At 38.7% G+C, this 18,664-nt stretch overlaps 1 protein-coding gene across 6 annotated transcripts in view; it reads right to left on the reverse strand.

Annotated features, from left to right (window-relative positions):
* Nucleotides 1–10,189, reverse strand: part of DMXL1 (Dmx like 1) — a 77,495-nt gene extending 67,306 nt beyond the window's left edge. For 2 of the 6 annotated variants that reach the window (XM_054003770.1, XM_054003769.1), the window contains exons 1-2: nt 10,038–10,182; nt 432–557 (exon numbers count right to left, since the gene is read on the reverse strand). In XM_054003770.1, coding sequence (XP_053859745.1) covers nt 432–557; nt 10,038–10,124 — 213 coding nt within the window. In that variant the 5' untranslated portion in view covers nt 10,125–10,182. Of the gene's footprint in view, nt 1–431; nt 558–10,037 lie in introns of all 6 variants that reach the window. The other 4 variants (XM_054003774.1, XM_054003773.1, XM_054003776.1 and 1 more) reach the window with 3 other exon arrangements.
* Between the last annotated feature and the right edge of the window lie 8,475 nt (nt 10,190–18,664).

Here is an 18,664-nt window from a genome sequence, read left to right on the forward strand (position 1 = left end):
GAGGATTTATGAGTTGCTTGAAACAGATGTCATTTTTCTGGATGATCTGAAAGTGATTTTTGTGGAAGCACTCATCTCCTGCCAGCCACTAACATGTCAAAGTATGTCAATGACATGCCCAGTAGTGCAAAGCCATAGTGAATAAATTACTTTTGCTTCCAACTTAGTAATATCTTAGTCAAATTTCTGTCCTGAACGTAGCCCTGAATCCACAGCATCCTGTGCAGTCCTATCTATCTTCTACAACCATCTATCATATCTATGGTTACTATTTCACATTTACTGTGCTGCTTACAAGTAAAGACAGAAAGCCATCAGTCATTTTACCATTCATTGTAGTATATTTGCCCTAATTTGCAAGTATACACATTCCTAAGAAAGTGCTTAACATGACATTGCTGGAACATTAGTAGGAACACTGCTCTACATACCTTGCCCTGTTGCATTGAACAGTCCACACATCCCACTTGTATGTTTCCATGTTTTGCTCCAGGGATTATCTGTAATCTTTCAAAGTCAGTCCCCAGTACCACAATATCACATCCTGATGCGTATGCCTACAGTATATATAAAAAAAAAAAAAATTAAAAAGACACAAAGAAAACAAAAAAACAGTCCAAAATAATGTAAAGCTTTATCTACTTACAACGTATCAGTGAAGTATGAAACAGTATAATCCATGTAAACACCATATAGTGAGAAGAGGTCTTTGCAGAGAAAATACAGATGTCTGCAATTTAAAACCGAGCAACAGAAGTGGTAAATTGCTCTTCCTCCATGCTTACAAGTGCATCATAAGACTTGCATAACAAGCAAACAGTGGTTTGTGATAGAAAAACCAAAAAGTGGAGATACAAAAGCATCTAAAAGAAACGTAAAAGCATAAAAACCAAAGTTCTTACAAAGTAGAAAAAAGTAATATATTTTTTAGATTGGAGACAGAGACTTTAGAAGTTTTTCTATTAATTTTTGAAATTTCTGAAAAGGGGGAATAGAATTGAGGAGCTAAAATTTTACTAAAAATTTAATAAGGATTTTGTAGAGGCAAAAATCAAAAGACTTGAAGCTTAGTTAAACAGAAGCAAAACTGTCCTCTCAGACTTGTTGAATCTCCTGTTATTTGCATGAATTCTATTCTCTCAAGTTTATATTGTGACTGAGTATATTGATATATCTAACACATTCACAGATCCAGTTCACTATGTCTTGCCATGCTTGAGTCAAAATTTCTTCCTATCTTCTTGGAAGTCTTATTAGAGGAAAAGAGGTTTTAAATAGAGGAAAAGATTAAATACTAGAGAAACTTGTGGAAACAACAGTGAGGAGAACCATCCAATTAGCATAAGAAAGCAGCATTCAAGGATGAAATTCTTAGAAAAAGGAATGTACATTCATTAAGAAGTTAATCAGGAAGACAGCAACAAAATTAAGAGCACAAACATGTATTCTGTTAGCAAGAGACTCATAAAAGGATCAAAAACATGCCATTTTAATTGACTAAAAGTTTCAAGAGCAGAATAGCATCACAGAAACTGAAGATGGAAGATTTCCATACACTGACAGAAATGATCATGCCTTACAACCAACTCCTCTATTAATTTCTAATATATTAAATAAAAACTATGGACATGAAAACAAAAGCAGAATAACTGAAAGCTAGATATATGAATTTAAAATCTGATGATCATGTTTTCAAGCGTTTTACATGAAAGAGTACTTTTACCAAGACTGGCCTAGACTATCATTCCATTACACACCTTAAAATAAATAAATGAAATGAAAAATATTGAGATTTCGGTCTGAAGACATTTTTGCCCACAAAGGCTAAAGTGATGCTTCAAGGAAGAGTCTCAGCCAGAAGACTGTGTTCACCACTCTCAGCCTATATTCAGTTATCACACTGCAACCAGCAGAACACCAGGCACCACCTCATAATTGAAAATGCTGTCTATAGTTCTGCAGACTAAATATAACCATATATTTATTTATGACCACTTATTAATGGTAGGTTTTTGAGCCTCTTCCTGTCCAGTTCCCCCTTCAGCTTCAAGACATTCAAGCAGTGTAATTTGTCTTGTCAAAAGAGCTGCTTTTATTATTAATTAGCATACTGAACTGCAGGTTCCAAAGCAATCTAAGTGAAAGCTCATTCAAAAGAGGAGATTGAGTAGTAATTTTTGTTCAAATGTTAGAGTAATTATTTTGATATTGTGATGGCATGAACTTCAGACCTGTTCACCACAGAATGTTTTTTTCTTCAGTTAAAAATAATCTCGCCTGGTGACTCACTGGTTATGTCCACAGTTCACCAGAAAAATCTTATTCTGAAATACATATATACAATTTTTCCTAAAGCCATTTCTCAGAATTTAGAGTTCTGTATAGAGGCAGTTTTAAGGAAAACAAAAACAAACTAAAAACGTGCTTCCATGTAAAGACATAACACAGAAACCTAGACACAGCTTTATTAAAAATGTATTTAAGATTGAAGTGTCAAAGGCTGTACGAAGCCCACCTGCTGTGTTGCTTATGCCCCCCCTAGGCCTCATCAGCACTTCAAAGACTTACTATACTTCTTCCATCTGGTTCTCACTATTTCTAGCTTCACAGACAAGCCTGAAACCACCTTGTGCCACCACCACAATAGGACAGAACACAAAGAATGGCTTGGATTGGAAAGGACCTTAAAGATCATCTGGTTCCAACTCCATTGCAATGGGCAGGAACATCTTTCACTAGACCAGGTTGCTCAGAACCCCATCCAACCCATCCTTGAACACTTCCAGGGATGGGGCACCCACAGCTTCTCTTAACAACTATTCTAGTGCCTCATTAACGTCACAGTAAAGAATTTTTTTCCAACATCTAACCTAAACCTATTCTCAGTCTGAAGCCATTCCCCCTTGTCCTGTCACTGCATGCTCTTGTAAACAGTCCCAATCTTTCTTGTAGGCTCCCTTCAAGAACAGGAGGAACAAGGAACACAGTACCTTACCACAATAAGGTAATCCTTACTCCTCTTTTCCAGACTGAATTTCTCTCAGCCCTTCCTCATGGAGAGGTGCTCCATCCTTCTAATTATATTCATGGCCCTGCACCAGACTTGCTCCATGCCTTTCCTGTGCTGGGGACCCCAGAGCAGGATGCAGGGTTCCAGGTAGGGTCTCACCAGAGCAGAGGGACAGAATCCTGTCCTTTGCCCTGCTGCCCACACTGCTTTGGATGCAGCCCAGGACACATTTGGCTTTGTGTGCAGTGAGTGCCCATGGCTGGGTCATGTCCAGGCTCTCATCAACCAGCACCCGCAAGTCCTTCTCACAGGGCTGCTCTCAATCCCTTCATCCCCCAGCCTGGACTGATAAAAGAGATTGTCGCAACCCAGGTGCAGCACCTTGCACTTGGCCTTGTTAAACCTCATATAAAACTCCATACTTTCATCATGGTGAGTAACGCATACCATTAATAGAAACCATGCAACCCATAAAATAGCTATTTTAATGAGATCATAACTCCATCAGTTTTAAGACCTCAGTACAGTTGGCATTTTGAACTCTGTTAAAGAGTGCACTCTGTTAAAGAACTCTGTTAGCAACTATCAAACATTATACATTGGAGACTTGAGGAATCACATATTCATCAATGTATCAGGAAATAAGATTTAAAACAGCTGTTATAGAATATCCTGAGCTGGAAGGGACCCACAAAGATCATCACCGTCCAACTCCTGGCCCTACACAAGAATCAAACCACATGCCCAAGTGCAGTGTCAGAACACTTCTTAAACTCTCTCAGGCTGGTGCTGTGACTACAGCCCAACCATCCTCTGAGAGAGCACTCTTTTCCTAATACCCAGCCTATACTTGCCCTGACACAACTTCAGGCTATTTCCTAGAGTCCTGTCACAGGTCACCAGAGAGAAGGTATGAGTTGTGCCTGTACACTTTCTCTCATGAGGAAGATGTAGGCTGTCACGAGGTCTCCCCTCGGTCTCCTCTTAGCCAGGCTGTCACTGCTGATATGGCTTTCCTTCCAGACCCTTCGCTGCCTCCTTTGAATGCTCTCTCACAGGTTTATATCCTTCTCATGTTGTGCTGCACGAAAGTCAGAACCCAGGCTAGCTCCTGCAAACCCAGGCTATGATGGACAAGGGTAGCTTAAAGATGTATTAAAGCATCCTAGACTTGCTGTTTCCTGAAGGAAAACACCCTTATGTTCTGGTATTTCTCCACACTACTTGAAAAGACTGACACTTGGGGGGGAAAAAAGGAATCACTTCAGACATCAGTCTGTTCAGACAGATTAGATCATACTTGGTCACACTGGCTTCCCAACGCCCAATAAGCTGCAGATCCACTGACTAAGCTCCTAAGCCTATAGAACTGATCCGTTCCCAAAGAGATAGAAAGGGGAAAAAAAGGCCTTTTCAAAGAGCTTCCAAATATAACTACAGCCAAGCAGAAGGATGATGACTTGGAGGTTATTTTTGATATTTAGTTAATGTTTGCCTGCAGGAGAACCACAGTTTCAAAGACAAAAGGCAAGGGATGCAGAGGGTAGGGAAGTTTTATATTGCAATGGAAAAAGTGTCTGAAGAAGAAGGTGACTAAATTTTCTGGCAACTGGCTCACTTTTCTACTGTTCTCACTATTCCTCACATTGACCAGACACCTTCGGAGGGAAGCTTGTGTACCCCTCCTAAGGAGTCCTTCCTTCAGTTCTTTGTTATCCCCCCTGCAACACATCCATTAGACTGATTCTGTGCAGAGATGTCAGATCCTCTTACACACTCACTGGAGCCCAGACTTCAGCTGAAAATGAGGCTCCTAAGCAGCAGTATCTTACCAAAATGTTTCTCTAAACAAATGTATAAAATTAACTGCTGGACTAATTTTACACTTAAGATTTTTTTATTAATTGCAGAGGTATTTTAGTGTAGTATAATAGAAGACTGTACTTGGGATTATCTTCCATACCCTAAGAGGGTCTCAGATACAACAAGAATGAATTCTGCCTACCAGTCACTTTATCTAACTTTTATTGTGAGACTTGTCCATGAGAGTTCACACACCACTCATCTTCATTTTAATAGGAGTTAATAAGAGTGCATCTTTGTAAGAAATGGTAACCAAGAAGAAAGGTAATTCCAGTCTTCTCTTAAGCAAAGTGCAAGTGATTCCAGTATAAGAATTCACTGTATGTATATATATATACACACATACAGCATACATATATACACACATATATATATATATTCACTTACCTATATTACTTTGCCCTTGTGGGAAGGAGAGGGGAAGGGCACAAAATGCTGTCATACCGTTGAATGGAGAAAGAATTCCTAAATATATATTGATTTTAAAAAATAATATTAAAACCCTAAGACAAGCCTTTAAAGCAAGCAGAGCCTCTACATCTGATGTTGGCAGGCCATAAAAAGCCTTTCACCTTAAGAATGTCCTAGAACATTTACAAGAAAATTGTCTTTGCACAATAAGACAAGCAGATAACGTGATGTTACCATGTACTTGGAATGTTTATTAAACAATGCTTTGTTCTTCTGTTACAGAAATAAACAAGCTAGAACTAGCTTAAGCTGCAGGACCGTGGATCTCACTTGCTACTGACATAGTAAACAAGCCTGAAATTAGGAAGTGAAAGATGTTCCAGACCTGTGAAAATAAATGTCATTTTGTATTGCAGAAGTGAGTTTTCACAAAAATTCTGCCCATGTTTTGAATCCAATGTTGGCTCTTAGTTCTAAATTAATATTTCTTTGAAGAAGAATAACAAAATTTCACTAGAACAGTGCTTTAAAAGCATGGGAAATTAATTATAGACAATTATACGAACTATTCTGATTTCTTTCTAAAGTGAAAGTCTGACATACACAACTCACAATCTGAGACTGCTATTGGGAAACTACTCTCAACAGAAGGAAAGCAAACAATTGGGGCCTCAACTTCTAACATAGCACAGCACCTTCAACACATTTATTTCCCTTACAATCAACCTTCTTGACATATTTCTTCTATGTACTGACATATAAAGTTTTTGCTAGTTTCTGCTACAGCTACGTAAGGGCTGACACATTATCTTGGACAACTTGTACAAACTTTATTTAATCTACCTCTCTTACATGAAGGGCAGCTGTTAACCATGGCTAAAAGAAGCAGACCATGTGTGCACACATGCATATTTATAAAAATACATAAACATATTCAAGCATATATGGGATGAATATACACTAGAAAGACAATGCAAAACTCAGTAAAAGTCAAGATAAAAGCTAAAGACAAATCTTTGAGGCAGATGATACTGTAATAATTGCTATATTTTTCTGTCCTGTGCATAGAATGGTCAAAACCAAAACAGTCACCATGAGCCATGTGGCATCTTGCTGAATTATTTTATTCTATTTTAGTATGGTCCCTCTCTAACCCCACTTTTGCAACAGAACTTACACTAGTCTAAGTATTCCACTTAAACATTTATTTAAAATAATTAAATTATTTTATTAGGATGCTAAATTACATTTTAAGCAATTATATTTCATCATGTTTCAGAAAAAATATTCAACTTTTTTATTTATCAGAAGTACTTGAACTATTATACTACAACTGTATTATAGTATATATAAGTACCCAATTGATTGGCCATGCCCTTTGACTCATGTTTCAATGCACTTTGAATCATGAAACCACTTTTCATTGATGTGTAAAGAATTTTTTTTTTAAATTTATTAAGACAAAATTAATTTCTTAAGTCCAGAATAGCTTAACGCAAGTATTATTTAAAAAAAAAAAAAAACAAAAAGGAACTCTTAAAAAGGTTCCCTACTAAATCCCTTCCCTTTATTAAATACCAACCAAGAAGTAGGAGAGGTGTAAACAGTGTGATTTCTTGACTGACTCTTACGATATCTCAATTTTCTGGACTACAGATATCCAGGGAGTTCTAAGTGCAAATATTAAGTATTTTCTAGACAGGTAAGTAACAATATCATTGAGTCATAGAAATTACTTTTCTTTATCAAAAAACTTTGCAGAATGGGAAGCCTTTTTCTATTGCTACAAAGTATCTTTAAAAACCTCAGTGTGGTCTTGACCAAGCCACGGAACCCCACCCTACCCCAATTTTCCAAATGCCTTTCAAGTTCAGATATTTAGTTCCTAGCTCTATCAATTGTACACAGCAAGTCTCAAGTCCAGAATTAGTTTCATCACACAGATGAAATCTGTCAAGGAAATATTTTGGTTCCATTGAAATAATCTGTGTAATTAATCTTTCTTTCACATATTTTTACCCCTACAAACAATCGCTCTTTTGTGACTTTCATTATCAGTCTTGGGACTTGCACTTGTAAAGTTGCTATTGCTCACAGAGACCTCCCTCCTCCAAAATCTTCTGCTACTTTGGTGGAGGGAAATAATAATGACAAAAAAAAAATTATAGAATCAGAACTGAAAAAGCAAAAACAGTGTATCAGTGCTGGTTACCCACTTAACTTAATAACATAAATACAACTTCAGTAATAACTAGTTCAGAAGAATCCTATGTGATAAACTCCAGGAGATTTTTAAACTTTTACTCAAATATTTCAGATTTGACATGAACAAAAGAAAGCAAAGGATATCTTCCAGTGTGGATAAGTACATGGAAAATAATTCAGTACCAAGGACACAAAGAATAAACAGGTAACATCTGACAGCTGAGGGCCAGGTTCTCATGATTCAGTGTGCCATACCTTACTATCACCTGCCCTCAGCAGAGAAACAACAGGTATGCTTCTTATGGTATCTTGATGCTTATGAGCCTTTTTCAACACATAAATAAAAGACAGGCTAAAAACTTTACAGTGTTCTCTCTAAGGAAGCTCATGCTCCACTTTACACTTCACATCGTAAAACAAAAAAATCAGAACAACAAACCTGCCTCCCATTAGATAGCTGAAATACCTCCTTAAAACATAACAGCACATATTCAAAAAGGTATATATGATTTGATGGATAAAGGAGGTTTTATTCTAATTTTGCTTCAAAATTTTCAGCTTTTAAGAGAAGTATTCTAATATTTTTAACTTAGAACTGTAATATTTTAAAATGCTTCACTTTGTCTATTCAGTGCTGTCTATGAGAAAATATCCTGAAGCATACTCTGTCTTAAAAAAAAAAAATTACAGACCAAGTTCTCCTGTTGGACAAGGACAACTTGTCCCTCCTGTGCAGTACATAACCTTGAAATATCAACTCCTATGTTGTCAGCCACAATAACTGGAAGCATAGAAGTTTGACATGTTTGGGTTTTTTTTCCATTTCTAAAATACAATTCAATAGTATTTATACTAATTAATTCTTATATCATAATTTCAGAAAGGGAAAAACAATGGTCAATTCTTTTTCATTGGATTTTCTAAAGCTTGAGTCCATCATCCTTTTCCAAAAAAAGGAGAAATTAGCTTCAGCACCTTTCACTTCTTAATCCTTCTGAGCAATCTCGTTAACTTAACACAGCATTACAGAATCAGTAACAACAACAAAACCAGCCCTGAAGCAATCAAGGAAGGATATTTCTGTTAGCCATTTTAAATATGAGGAAAAGAAATCCATTAATAACCTTTCAGGGAAAAGGATAATGAAAGGAAGATGAATGCAGCTATAGGAAATATTGTTATTACATTTATGTCCAGGAAACGTTACAATATACCTATATGAAAACAGCTCCTCCAAAAGAGGGACCACAGTAATGAATATCAAGAATTACACTTCCTAATCATTCTATTCTCCTCAAGAAGAGATTCCTACTCTTCTTATCCACTGGGGACCTCCAAAACTTTACATAAGTTCGGCTGCAACAAGTAGAAAGTGATTCTAGTGACATGAATGACTCAAATGCTTTCCCTCAAAAAAAAAAAAGACATCAAAATGGCAAACTTATGAAAACATATTTTGAAAGCTTACTAGCATTTCTCTGTAAAGCAGACCTCCTTGTCTCTTACTAAATGGCTTCCCATCACAGGTGAGTCTATTACATTTCTGGATATGTAAAATTAAAAGAATTTGGCACAATTTAGTATCTGAAGTCTCAATCGCTGTAGTTTAAGATATCTTACAACATGAAGTTATTTATAGGAAGCAAGGACATGGCCGGACAACACTGCAGACAGACTCTGCAGAGCCAGCCTAACCCTGGGGAAGCACCTCTGCTCCACTGACGCAGGCGAAGCTGCAAGTAGCCAGACGAATTTAACTGTGTATACCAGACGGGACAGCAAACAACAAGTCTTCATTCCTGCATTTCCGTCAATCATTCCCTTATCAAACTGGAGAGCACACCAGGCTGAAGCTGGGAGCAGCCTTAAAAGGTAAGGTTAAAAATACCCCAGCGTGGTGCCCTGAGAAACTTTGCTGCATCTGATTTCATTCCTCTTCAGCCACACGCGGAGGGAGGGTGGGAAGAAAAACACAACAGAAGTCTGTTTACCAAACAAAAGCAAAAGGAAGGAAAACGCACGCTAAGGAAGACTTTGGCCTTTACAACGCACTCAAGTGTTTTCTCTCCACTGTAAGAGCAAACAGGCTTTGAAAACCTCAACAACACTACGGCTGGGTATTCCAAGGTCTTACTCAGCTATGCGCAGGAGAGGATTTCATCCACCTTCCTGACTGCAAGGTAGCGCTGAAACTCCCTTCCAGAGCGAGCTGCACGTCCCAGCTGCCGTTTATGTAATCTTTTATCACCGCCACCTCATCTCCGCGGCCCCGGACCGCCGCTGCCAGCATGTGCCCGCCGCGCCGCCGGCTCCGCGCCCGCCCGGGCTGCCGCCGGCATCGGGGCCGCCGCTCCGGACAAGTTTTGCGCGTCCCCACCCCCCGCCGGGCCGGGGCCCCGCGAGCCCCTCGGGCGGCGGCGCCGCCGCCGGCGGACGGCGTTACCGGGGCAAGCCCCGCGCCCGGGGCCGCCCGGGCCGCCGCGCCTGACGCAGCCGCTTTCGGCGCCGGGCCTGCGGAGGCGCCACGGCCGCGGCGGAGGACGCTCACCGTGAAGGGCTGATCGTATAGGCTGCCCACGGAGAAGCAGCTGTCCCCGGGGTTCACGGCGCCCGTCAGCACCTGGTGCAGGTTCATGGTGGAGGGCGCGGCCGCTCGGCCACCGCCACTTGTCCCCCCGCGCCCGGCGGCGGAGGCGGTGCTTCGCGGAGGCGGAGCGGACACCGCGCATGCCCGGCCCAGCCGCCGTCCCTGGGGCGGGCTGAGGGTTCCGCCCGCCCCGTGAGGGGCTCGACTTTCCTGTGAAAATAACCTGACTTTCGTATCAAAACAGCGCTGGAAAACGCTTCCGCCACACCGGAGCCAGGCGGTGGTGACGGAGCGGACTTGAAACCTGCCGAGCCGCTGCGCCTCCCGCCTGCCCGGGCCGACAGCGATGATCCCAAGAGCATCCCCTCCCAGCCCCTTTCACAAGGGCATGGGCTCAGCCGCAGCCCTCCTACCGGGCAATGACAAGAGGAAGCACGTGGTAACCGGAGTCTTGGGTCCCCGAGGTTAGTGAAACAAAACGTTTTTGCTTGGACCTCAGATTGGCTGTAAGGCAGCAGGGCTTTTTACCGTCCGGATGAAATGAGGGGAAATGGGAGCCGCCTAGGATAGCCCCTGCAGCTCACCCTGAGCGGGTGAGTGCGGGCCGGTCTGGCCCGACGAGAGCAGGCGAAGTCGAGTCAGGGCCGAGCTCAGCAGGACCAGTCCGACCAGGGCACCTCACCATTTCAGCAGCTCTTCAAAACCAAAGGTACGGGAAGTTGAGGTGTCTCCCAGCTGTGAGGCAGCATGGCCATTCTCTCTGCTACACTTTATAAGAACTTTATAATATTTCTTTCCACTGTAACTAGTTTTTAGTCTTCCATCAATTTCTCATAGGAACTTCAGCATTACAAGTGTTTTCTCTTGTAAATTACAGGTCCTACATCAATTTTCATTCTTACATTATCCTTGTATCAAATATTAGACCCTCTATCTACCCACCAGCTCTTCAAGGAAAAATGCAAAATTAAAATTATTTGACGGTGTTAAGCATAACTTTGTGTACCACATCCCAGGATACTTACAAGGTGATACTGCATATCTGTAGATTGCAATGCCTACACGGTCTTGGCATAAGCAAGGTCAATCTCATATACTCTTGGGCATTATGTTTTACACATCGTTTTAGTAAATATAAGCCTTGCATCCTTTGAAAAACAGATTGACAAGCATGTCACCATAACACAATTTGCTGATGATAATTCATGCATATTAAACAAAGATTTCTCTTATTTTTTAAGTCTTCTGATATAAGAAAAAAATCATCAGGTTTGGTACTCTGTGTATATAGATGTTTCTCCAAAGAAAGTTATAAACTCCCATAACCCTAATCACTTTTGTTTGGCAAAAGATCAAAAAGCTTATCAAAGTGTCCTCTCAATGAGTAGTGATCTTACTCTTGCAAGGATTGCTGGTCACTAATAAATGATCTTAATTCTCCTGCCAGCTGCAAAATCCAAAAAAAATCAACCCTAGTGAATTTTTAAGGTAACAAAAGTTCTGTTCATTTGGTTCTAGGTAAGAAAGTGAATTATCCCTGAAAACAGTAAGAGACCCTCATTTGCAGTTTTCAGTGCAACCAGCTACTTCTGGGCTCACACTATGAAGTGCTCTGACTTTGCTTGCACCCATCTGGGACTTCTTTCCACAAGGACTGATCTGGAATACACTGGACAGAAGAGGTCAGAGGTACTGCAGATCTATATTGGTTCTTCAAGCCTTATTCAATCTACAGGTGTAAAACTCACAGGATTTGCAGTATAACAAAAGAAAGCAGTCTAACAGTACACAGCAATCCCAGACCCCAGTCTGAGAAAACAAGAAGGAGGGGAAACTCAGGATGCCAACAAAAATGATGAAAGGAAGAGTTTTACTCTGCAGTTGATAACTGCTTTTTAATCTAAATCTATTTTAAACACAGTATGCATTTATAACTGCAACACCCTAACATGCTGATATGCTAAGAAAATACAGAACTTCCCATTTCCTTTCAAAGTGAATTTGACCTTTGTCACTACTCAGATTAGTATGTCTGGCTTACTTTTTAGAAGAAAGGACATTAACTGGTGTTCTCTCTGCTGTGGGTGGAGTGAGAGCCTATGTAATGACATGCCAGGTATATAAATCCACATCAGGGTTCCCATCCCCACAGGAATAAGGCATTACCTTCCTCCTCCCACATTTGCTGTCAGCAACATGCAGTAGCGCAGGAGCTTTCATACCTCACCTCACTGCTGATCTCTGACACTGCTGCTGTGCTTCTTCCACTTTTTAGCCTGGGGAATGGCAAGGACAACCACTAGCCATGTGTCTTGCAGTTTGGTTGATGCCCCTTCTTCTGCAACATCTGTGAATTCAGCTGCAGACAAATTATCTACGGTATATTTTATTATAACGTCAAAGTGAATGCATTGTAGGACACTGGCATTTAAAAAGAAAATCTTGAAATGGTTTAATACAAATAAAAGTGTATTTATACATCATCTTGTTGACAAAAACATGTAAGTTAGTTTAGCTTAGAATTTTAAAACTCAATGGTTTCTCAAAGGTAAAAAAACATCTCAGAAAGCTAACAATTACAACAACAGTTCTTTCATATAATTTTTGTTCATTTTGCACATTACCTCACCTTCTCAATAAACACTTTTTCTTCTGTTAAGAAGACCTTTGGTTTGCCTTTCACTTAGAATTAAAAAAACAGAATAGGCATTGAGTTTAACCTATAGTATTATAAAGTACCATTATAAACTAATTTTCATTGTACCCCCCCTAACCTCAGTAAATCATCTTTATTTGAGTCTTTCAGGAGCTGCAGTTCTTCTCACAAGCTGATGACTCCTGTCATCCACAATTGCTAATGAGTATGCTCAGTCCTTGACTTTGTTTCTTTAAAAGGGCACTGTACAAAATGGTATCTGTAATAGAAGATCAGGAAGGTCAGAAAGGAAAAACCCTAATTTCTCAATATCTTAACATACAGTGGCTGTGGCTTTTCTGAAAACCTGACAGAACTGCAGCACTTGTGCATGTACAAAAGGGCTTGGAAGTGAACAATTTACTGCTTTTTGATTATTGAGAAAACTATTACTTTTTCAATAACAATGAGGCCCTTAAATGCTCCATAAAGCAATACCAAGTATATGCATACACACTTCTCATTAGTAAATCCTGCATGTATTTTCCTGACAGTATCCAAGGAAAGTCTAAATGAGAATGTTAAATCATACTCCCGTGAGTCTCTTCTAAATTCAAAATTGCACATCTGCACAGCAAATCCGCATTAACAATATTCTTCAGTGTAATGCAGTACAAAATTTATATATATATATATATATATGTAAATTATTTCGCTTGCAGAATTACAATGACATACTTTGTGTTCCTTCTGTACAAGAAACATCCATGAGTCACTCATTAACAGCAGTGAGGCCACTTATGTCAATGATACACAGGCAGCTTGAAAGGAGCTGGCATTTTAAGTGGCATGTTTAGAGTTTGTCTATGGTACTAGAAAATGTTGTATTCTTCCTGTATTTCTTAATAATTAGCTACAGGAAGGTAAGATACATTTTACATTTGTATTTTACCTTTTATGTGAAAAAAACAAGGCACTGCAGCCAGGAATAGCTGTGCCACCTCATACACTGTTTGACCTTGTCTTTGCTGCCCTTGATGTTTCTGCAGGGTTTCTTTGGTTTGTGAATACACAAGGCAAAAGTGGACTTTAGTGAGGTTAAGACTGAAAAGCCCTTACTGATCTCCTCAAGATCCGGCGTCCTCCCTTTGTCCTCCACACTGGCAATCACTTGAAGAACTACTTGATTCTTCTCTTGAGCTTTTGTGACTTCTAAAAGTGTAAAACAGTAAAAACACATCATAGAATCTTGGGAAAACGTGAAATGCATAAAAACATAAATACTGGCATTTAGTAGTGAGATTCTAAACAGAAGACCACTTTATGAAACCTTTCTTTTCAAAAACCTTGCTTTATTCATGTCTTCAGTACCCCAAGTTTCATTATTTATAACCTGAAGGTTAGAGTGATATTTGGTTTTCTTTTTCTTTTTTTTTTTTTTGGTACAGTTTTCATTTGGTGAAAGATGTTTTGTAACATCACATGTTACAAAATGTTGCTATCACATCTCCTGTACAGTGCAGTACATTGCCTTTCACTTCAGTGATCTGATATGAGCTTTTATTTGTTGAGGGAGATATATACTGACTGGTATCCCTTTTTTACAAAATATTAGTAAAGATGTTTTCATTTATTAAATTCAAGTTTTATTTGGCTTTTGGTGATTCTTTGGTTCCAGCAGACAGTATCATAACTAGTTGATTCTAAAGTAAAAGTCAACAATTATTAGATCCCTCAGGCTTGCAAATTAACATCTAACAATTAACAGACTTCTAAAATTTCCATTCATATACAGAGTTTTACATTCATTTCACATAACTGAGATTAAAGCTATTTGTGAAGAACGTCATGAAAGGACTGCTGGATAGTACAATAACTGTCCACTCCTTCCCCATGTATTTATAAAATACTCTGTGATCCCAGCTGAGGATGCTGAGCTGGACTTCATCTCTTGAGTGAGAGTAGTGGGGGGCCCCAGCAGGTCCGCCCATCACTTTCCAGCAGGCTGCTCTCAGGATACAGATCTGCACCACAGCAGAGGTGGGAGAGCCAGGAGGGCTGCTCTGGCAAGGAGCTGCTGTGCAGAATATCCACTGGTGGATTACACAGTGCATGGTTGGGAGTGATCTTGTTTGGCATGTAGAAGCCCTGTCTACTGAAAATGCTAAATAGTGATGATTTCCAGATGCACCAATCAGTTTTCACATGTCATCTGTCTTACATGAACAGGGTACTTTTTGTGCTACAGTGCAGTAGTCAATATCCTGGAAATAACTGAGTCTGGCTTTCTCCACTAATACAAAGATGGGTCTGCTTGGGTCAGTTCTTTGTGTAAACCTGGAAAGCTCCATCTGGCCTCGGAGAAGTTCTGCTGACAGCTGACCTGCTGGCACTGAACTCTGATTAGGCTGCTGATGTATAGCCTATTACTTGAAATTCACATGAAAAGCTGTTGAAATAGTCATTATGCAGTATTATCTACCAGAATGTATTTGTCCTTTTTATGAAAATTCTCAATTATTCTGTAAGTCTATTTCTCTTTTATAAACTGTGATTTTCATGTTGAGCATAATAGCAAATACTATTTTTGTTTACTCTGAAATGTCAAATTGCATGTAAATAAAAATGTAGACTCCATATTCACATAATGAATTGTCATACTGCCAGTCTATTCCAATAAAGAATATTCTTTTATAAATTTTGAACTCTCTGGGGTATTTCAGATGGCATATGGTTTCCATATCAAGCTTAAAAGGGTTCATATCAACCCTTTATATGTGTCCCTAAGAAACTTCCCTGAGGTATAATGCAATCCCTTTACTTTTCGTTTCATGTTTATATCAAGAGCTTGGATATGTATGTTTCCAAATTCAGTATTACCATATCTCCACAAATCTGTTGCATACAGACATTCATATTTAGGCCTTTAAAATGGCTTGAGACGCTCAATGGCTTGCCTGAGGAAAAAAAAAAGTGACTTTATGCTATTATTTCAATCTGTTATCTCTTTACAGTTGTTAATTGCTTGGTTTTAACCTCTTAGGAGGATGATTGAGTTTTTGACAGAAGACTGGTTTTCCTTTTTACATGTACACAAACATGAACAATGACCATTTAAGTATTGGGAAAGAAAACCACTAAAGCCCATTCTTCTTTCCAGTTGTGGTGGAACTAACAATTTTATCCTCAAATGCATACACCCCTCCTTATCTCTCAGCTATTTTGTGAGGTAACCCTCACAAGGTACCCTCACAAGAGGTAACCCTGTTATTTTGTTCTTTGCCAGCAATTTTCATGGTATGCAACTCAAAAGTTGTTTCTTTTTCTGGTTGCTACATTTCATGAACATAGTTCACATTCATATGTACAAACGCAGAGTTTCTGAACTGTCAGGCATACTTGCATTTACAGGATTTATATTACCTTCTTTACACTGTTTTTATTCCACGATTAGGGAAGAGAAAGGAAGACCAAATGAAGGAGTGTTCATCTATGTGTTAACGCACATTCATTCCACCATTAAATGGCATATTCATAATGCTGTAGAAGCATAAAATTTATCAACAGTGCTGAGACAAATTAAATGTTTCAGCCTGATGGTAGATTCTCTTTTGACTGTTATATGCTGAGTAGAAAATGGTGTTCCAGTGACTGATTTTCAGTGTAACAAACCACACACCTAACAAGGCTTGATAAAAGCTATTATAATTGCTGTCTTTCTCATCGCTTGAACACCTGTATATCATATATTTTTCTTTATAGGGTAATAGAGTGTTTGTGTTTTTATACGAGAGAATGGTCTTGAAACATCTTCCATTTTATAAACAAAAATCATAATATTTTTTAACATAGTTGTGGACAAGAAGTAAAATTTACACATGCACATTTTAAAACATATGGTGGTTGTTCATTAGTACCAGACTTCGTCTGTTTTGCAACTAAAGAAAATAATTTTTTTACCAGATTAAAAAAGAAAAACACACACAATTTCCTTGTTTAAAGATTGTTAAGAGTGTAAAGTGTCACTGTGTTTTATGAACACTATGATTTTCCTGAAACAGCATGTGGGTTTGTGGTGTACACTGTTTAATCTGCCCAAGAGCAATATTGCTTTCTCGTGACTCTTCTTCCACCACATACTGTACACTCCACCTCAATGGACTGATTTTATTTACTGCTGAGTCAATATTTACCACTTTGCTACTGCCTGCCTATTTTAATCCCTGTCTGAGCAAATGAATGGTACCAGGAGCTTTTTAAACCTTTAGGCCTTAATCCTGTCACATTCATGAAGTTTCTAGTGGAAGTTAAGGATGCTCAACACCCCAAAATACTAGAATGCCTTGGTTATTATTGTTTATTACTTGTATTGCAATAGCCCAGGAGGACTTGATTAAGTAATGGGGAAATACTGTGAGGCAGGACATATATAAAACCTAGAAGGTGCTTTTTTTTTCCCCACAGTGTTTTTCTAATCCCATGGAAAAAGTAGTAGGATTTTTTTTTTCCCTGCATGTGTGAACAGAAGGGATCCAGTTGTACCAGAAGCATACACCTGAGAAGGAACCAAACATAAGAGGAAATATGACAGAAATGCCATAACAACAGCCATCAAGAAGCTGCTGTCCTCTGATTTGATTCACTAAATCATTTTGTAAATAGAGACTCCAGACAGGACTGTTTCAGTACTTCTTCTAGAAATCAGTATTTGTCTTTGTAAGCAGTTTATTCTGACAAGTTTTCAGCAGTGATTTAAAACCACAAAATCTTTTTGAACCATACGGGTATTAAAATATCAACAGCTGTGAAAAGCTTTCTTCTGCCAATACAGGTAGCTCACATGTAAAAAATTATATCACCTTGGAGTAGACTGTCAACTGTGTTGTAAAGACACTGTCCTTAAACACCTTTTGGAAGAAGAGAAATACATTTATCTTCTGCAATCCCAGTGTCTTCTTCTGTATGTTAACTGCAGAATTTCCATTGCAAAGACCACTGTGACTCAGTAGTGCTGCTAAATAAACAGTAGTGCTCTCATTAATCTAATGTCTACAAGGAATTGTTGCTTGTACTTAGTATCAAGTATTTTATCTCTGTTTTTTCTGGGGGACTTGACAAAGAAAAGAAGTAGCAAATACAGTCATATGGTAAATAGAAGCATGGTATGTATTCTGGTTTGTATTTGCAGCTTACTCTATCTTCTTTCTAATAAAAATAGAAAGCTCCAGTCTTGCCCCAGGAAGAGAGAGAAATAAAATTGACAGCAATCCTATATAATCTGTAATTAGATCCTGTGTTTAAATATACTAGTCCAGAGAGGAAAATAATTAAACAGGTAACTAAATAAATAACCAGCACTAGAAAGCCTAAAACTGGCAGTTAAATCTAGGAAATTGTTTCCTGCTCTTGAGGTCCACGTAAACATTGACCAGTCCTGTTTACCTCATTGCAAGTCTGTGTGTGCAAATGTGTACATCCATCTGTGTGGTTTTTTGTGTAAGAGAAAGAGACCATGAATCACCACCAATGCATGCTATTTGGCATATTTTCAGCATGCATAGAAATCAGCAATGATTACTTGAAATATGAAGAGATATGAATGTTTAATTATGTCATAGCTAGATGATTTAAGCAACAGCACATGAACCTTTAGGTTACAAGATTTTCATCATTCTAAGAATTCACAGTGCTTTCATATTACATAAGAAGTACTATCTACCATAAAATGGATTTTTTTCCCAAGGTGCAGCCTTACCGTTTTTGCATTAACACCAAGTGATTATTTGACAAATCAATATTTAATTATTTTAATGTGCTATATAATAAGCAACAGAAAATATAAAATAAAATATGAGAACTGTTAAAATCAACAATTTGGATTTTACCATAGATAAAATTTACTGTGACAAAGGTAATTTTCCATTGAATGAGTGGTGTACATGTAAATAAAAAT

Source organism: Vidua macroura, chromosome Z (assembly GCF_024509145.1).
Source record: "Vidua macroura isolate BioBank_ID:100142 chromosome Z, ASM2450914v1, whole genome shotgun sequence".
NCBI lineage: Eukaryota > Metazoa > Chordata > Aves > Passeriformes > Viduidae > Vidua > Vidua macroura.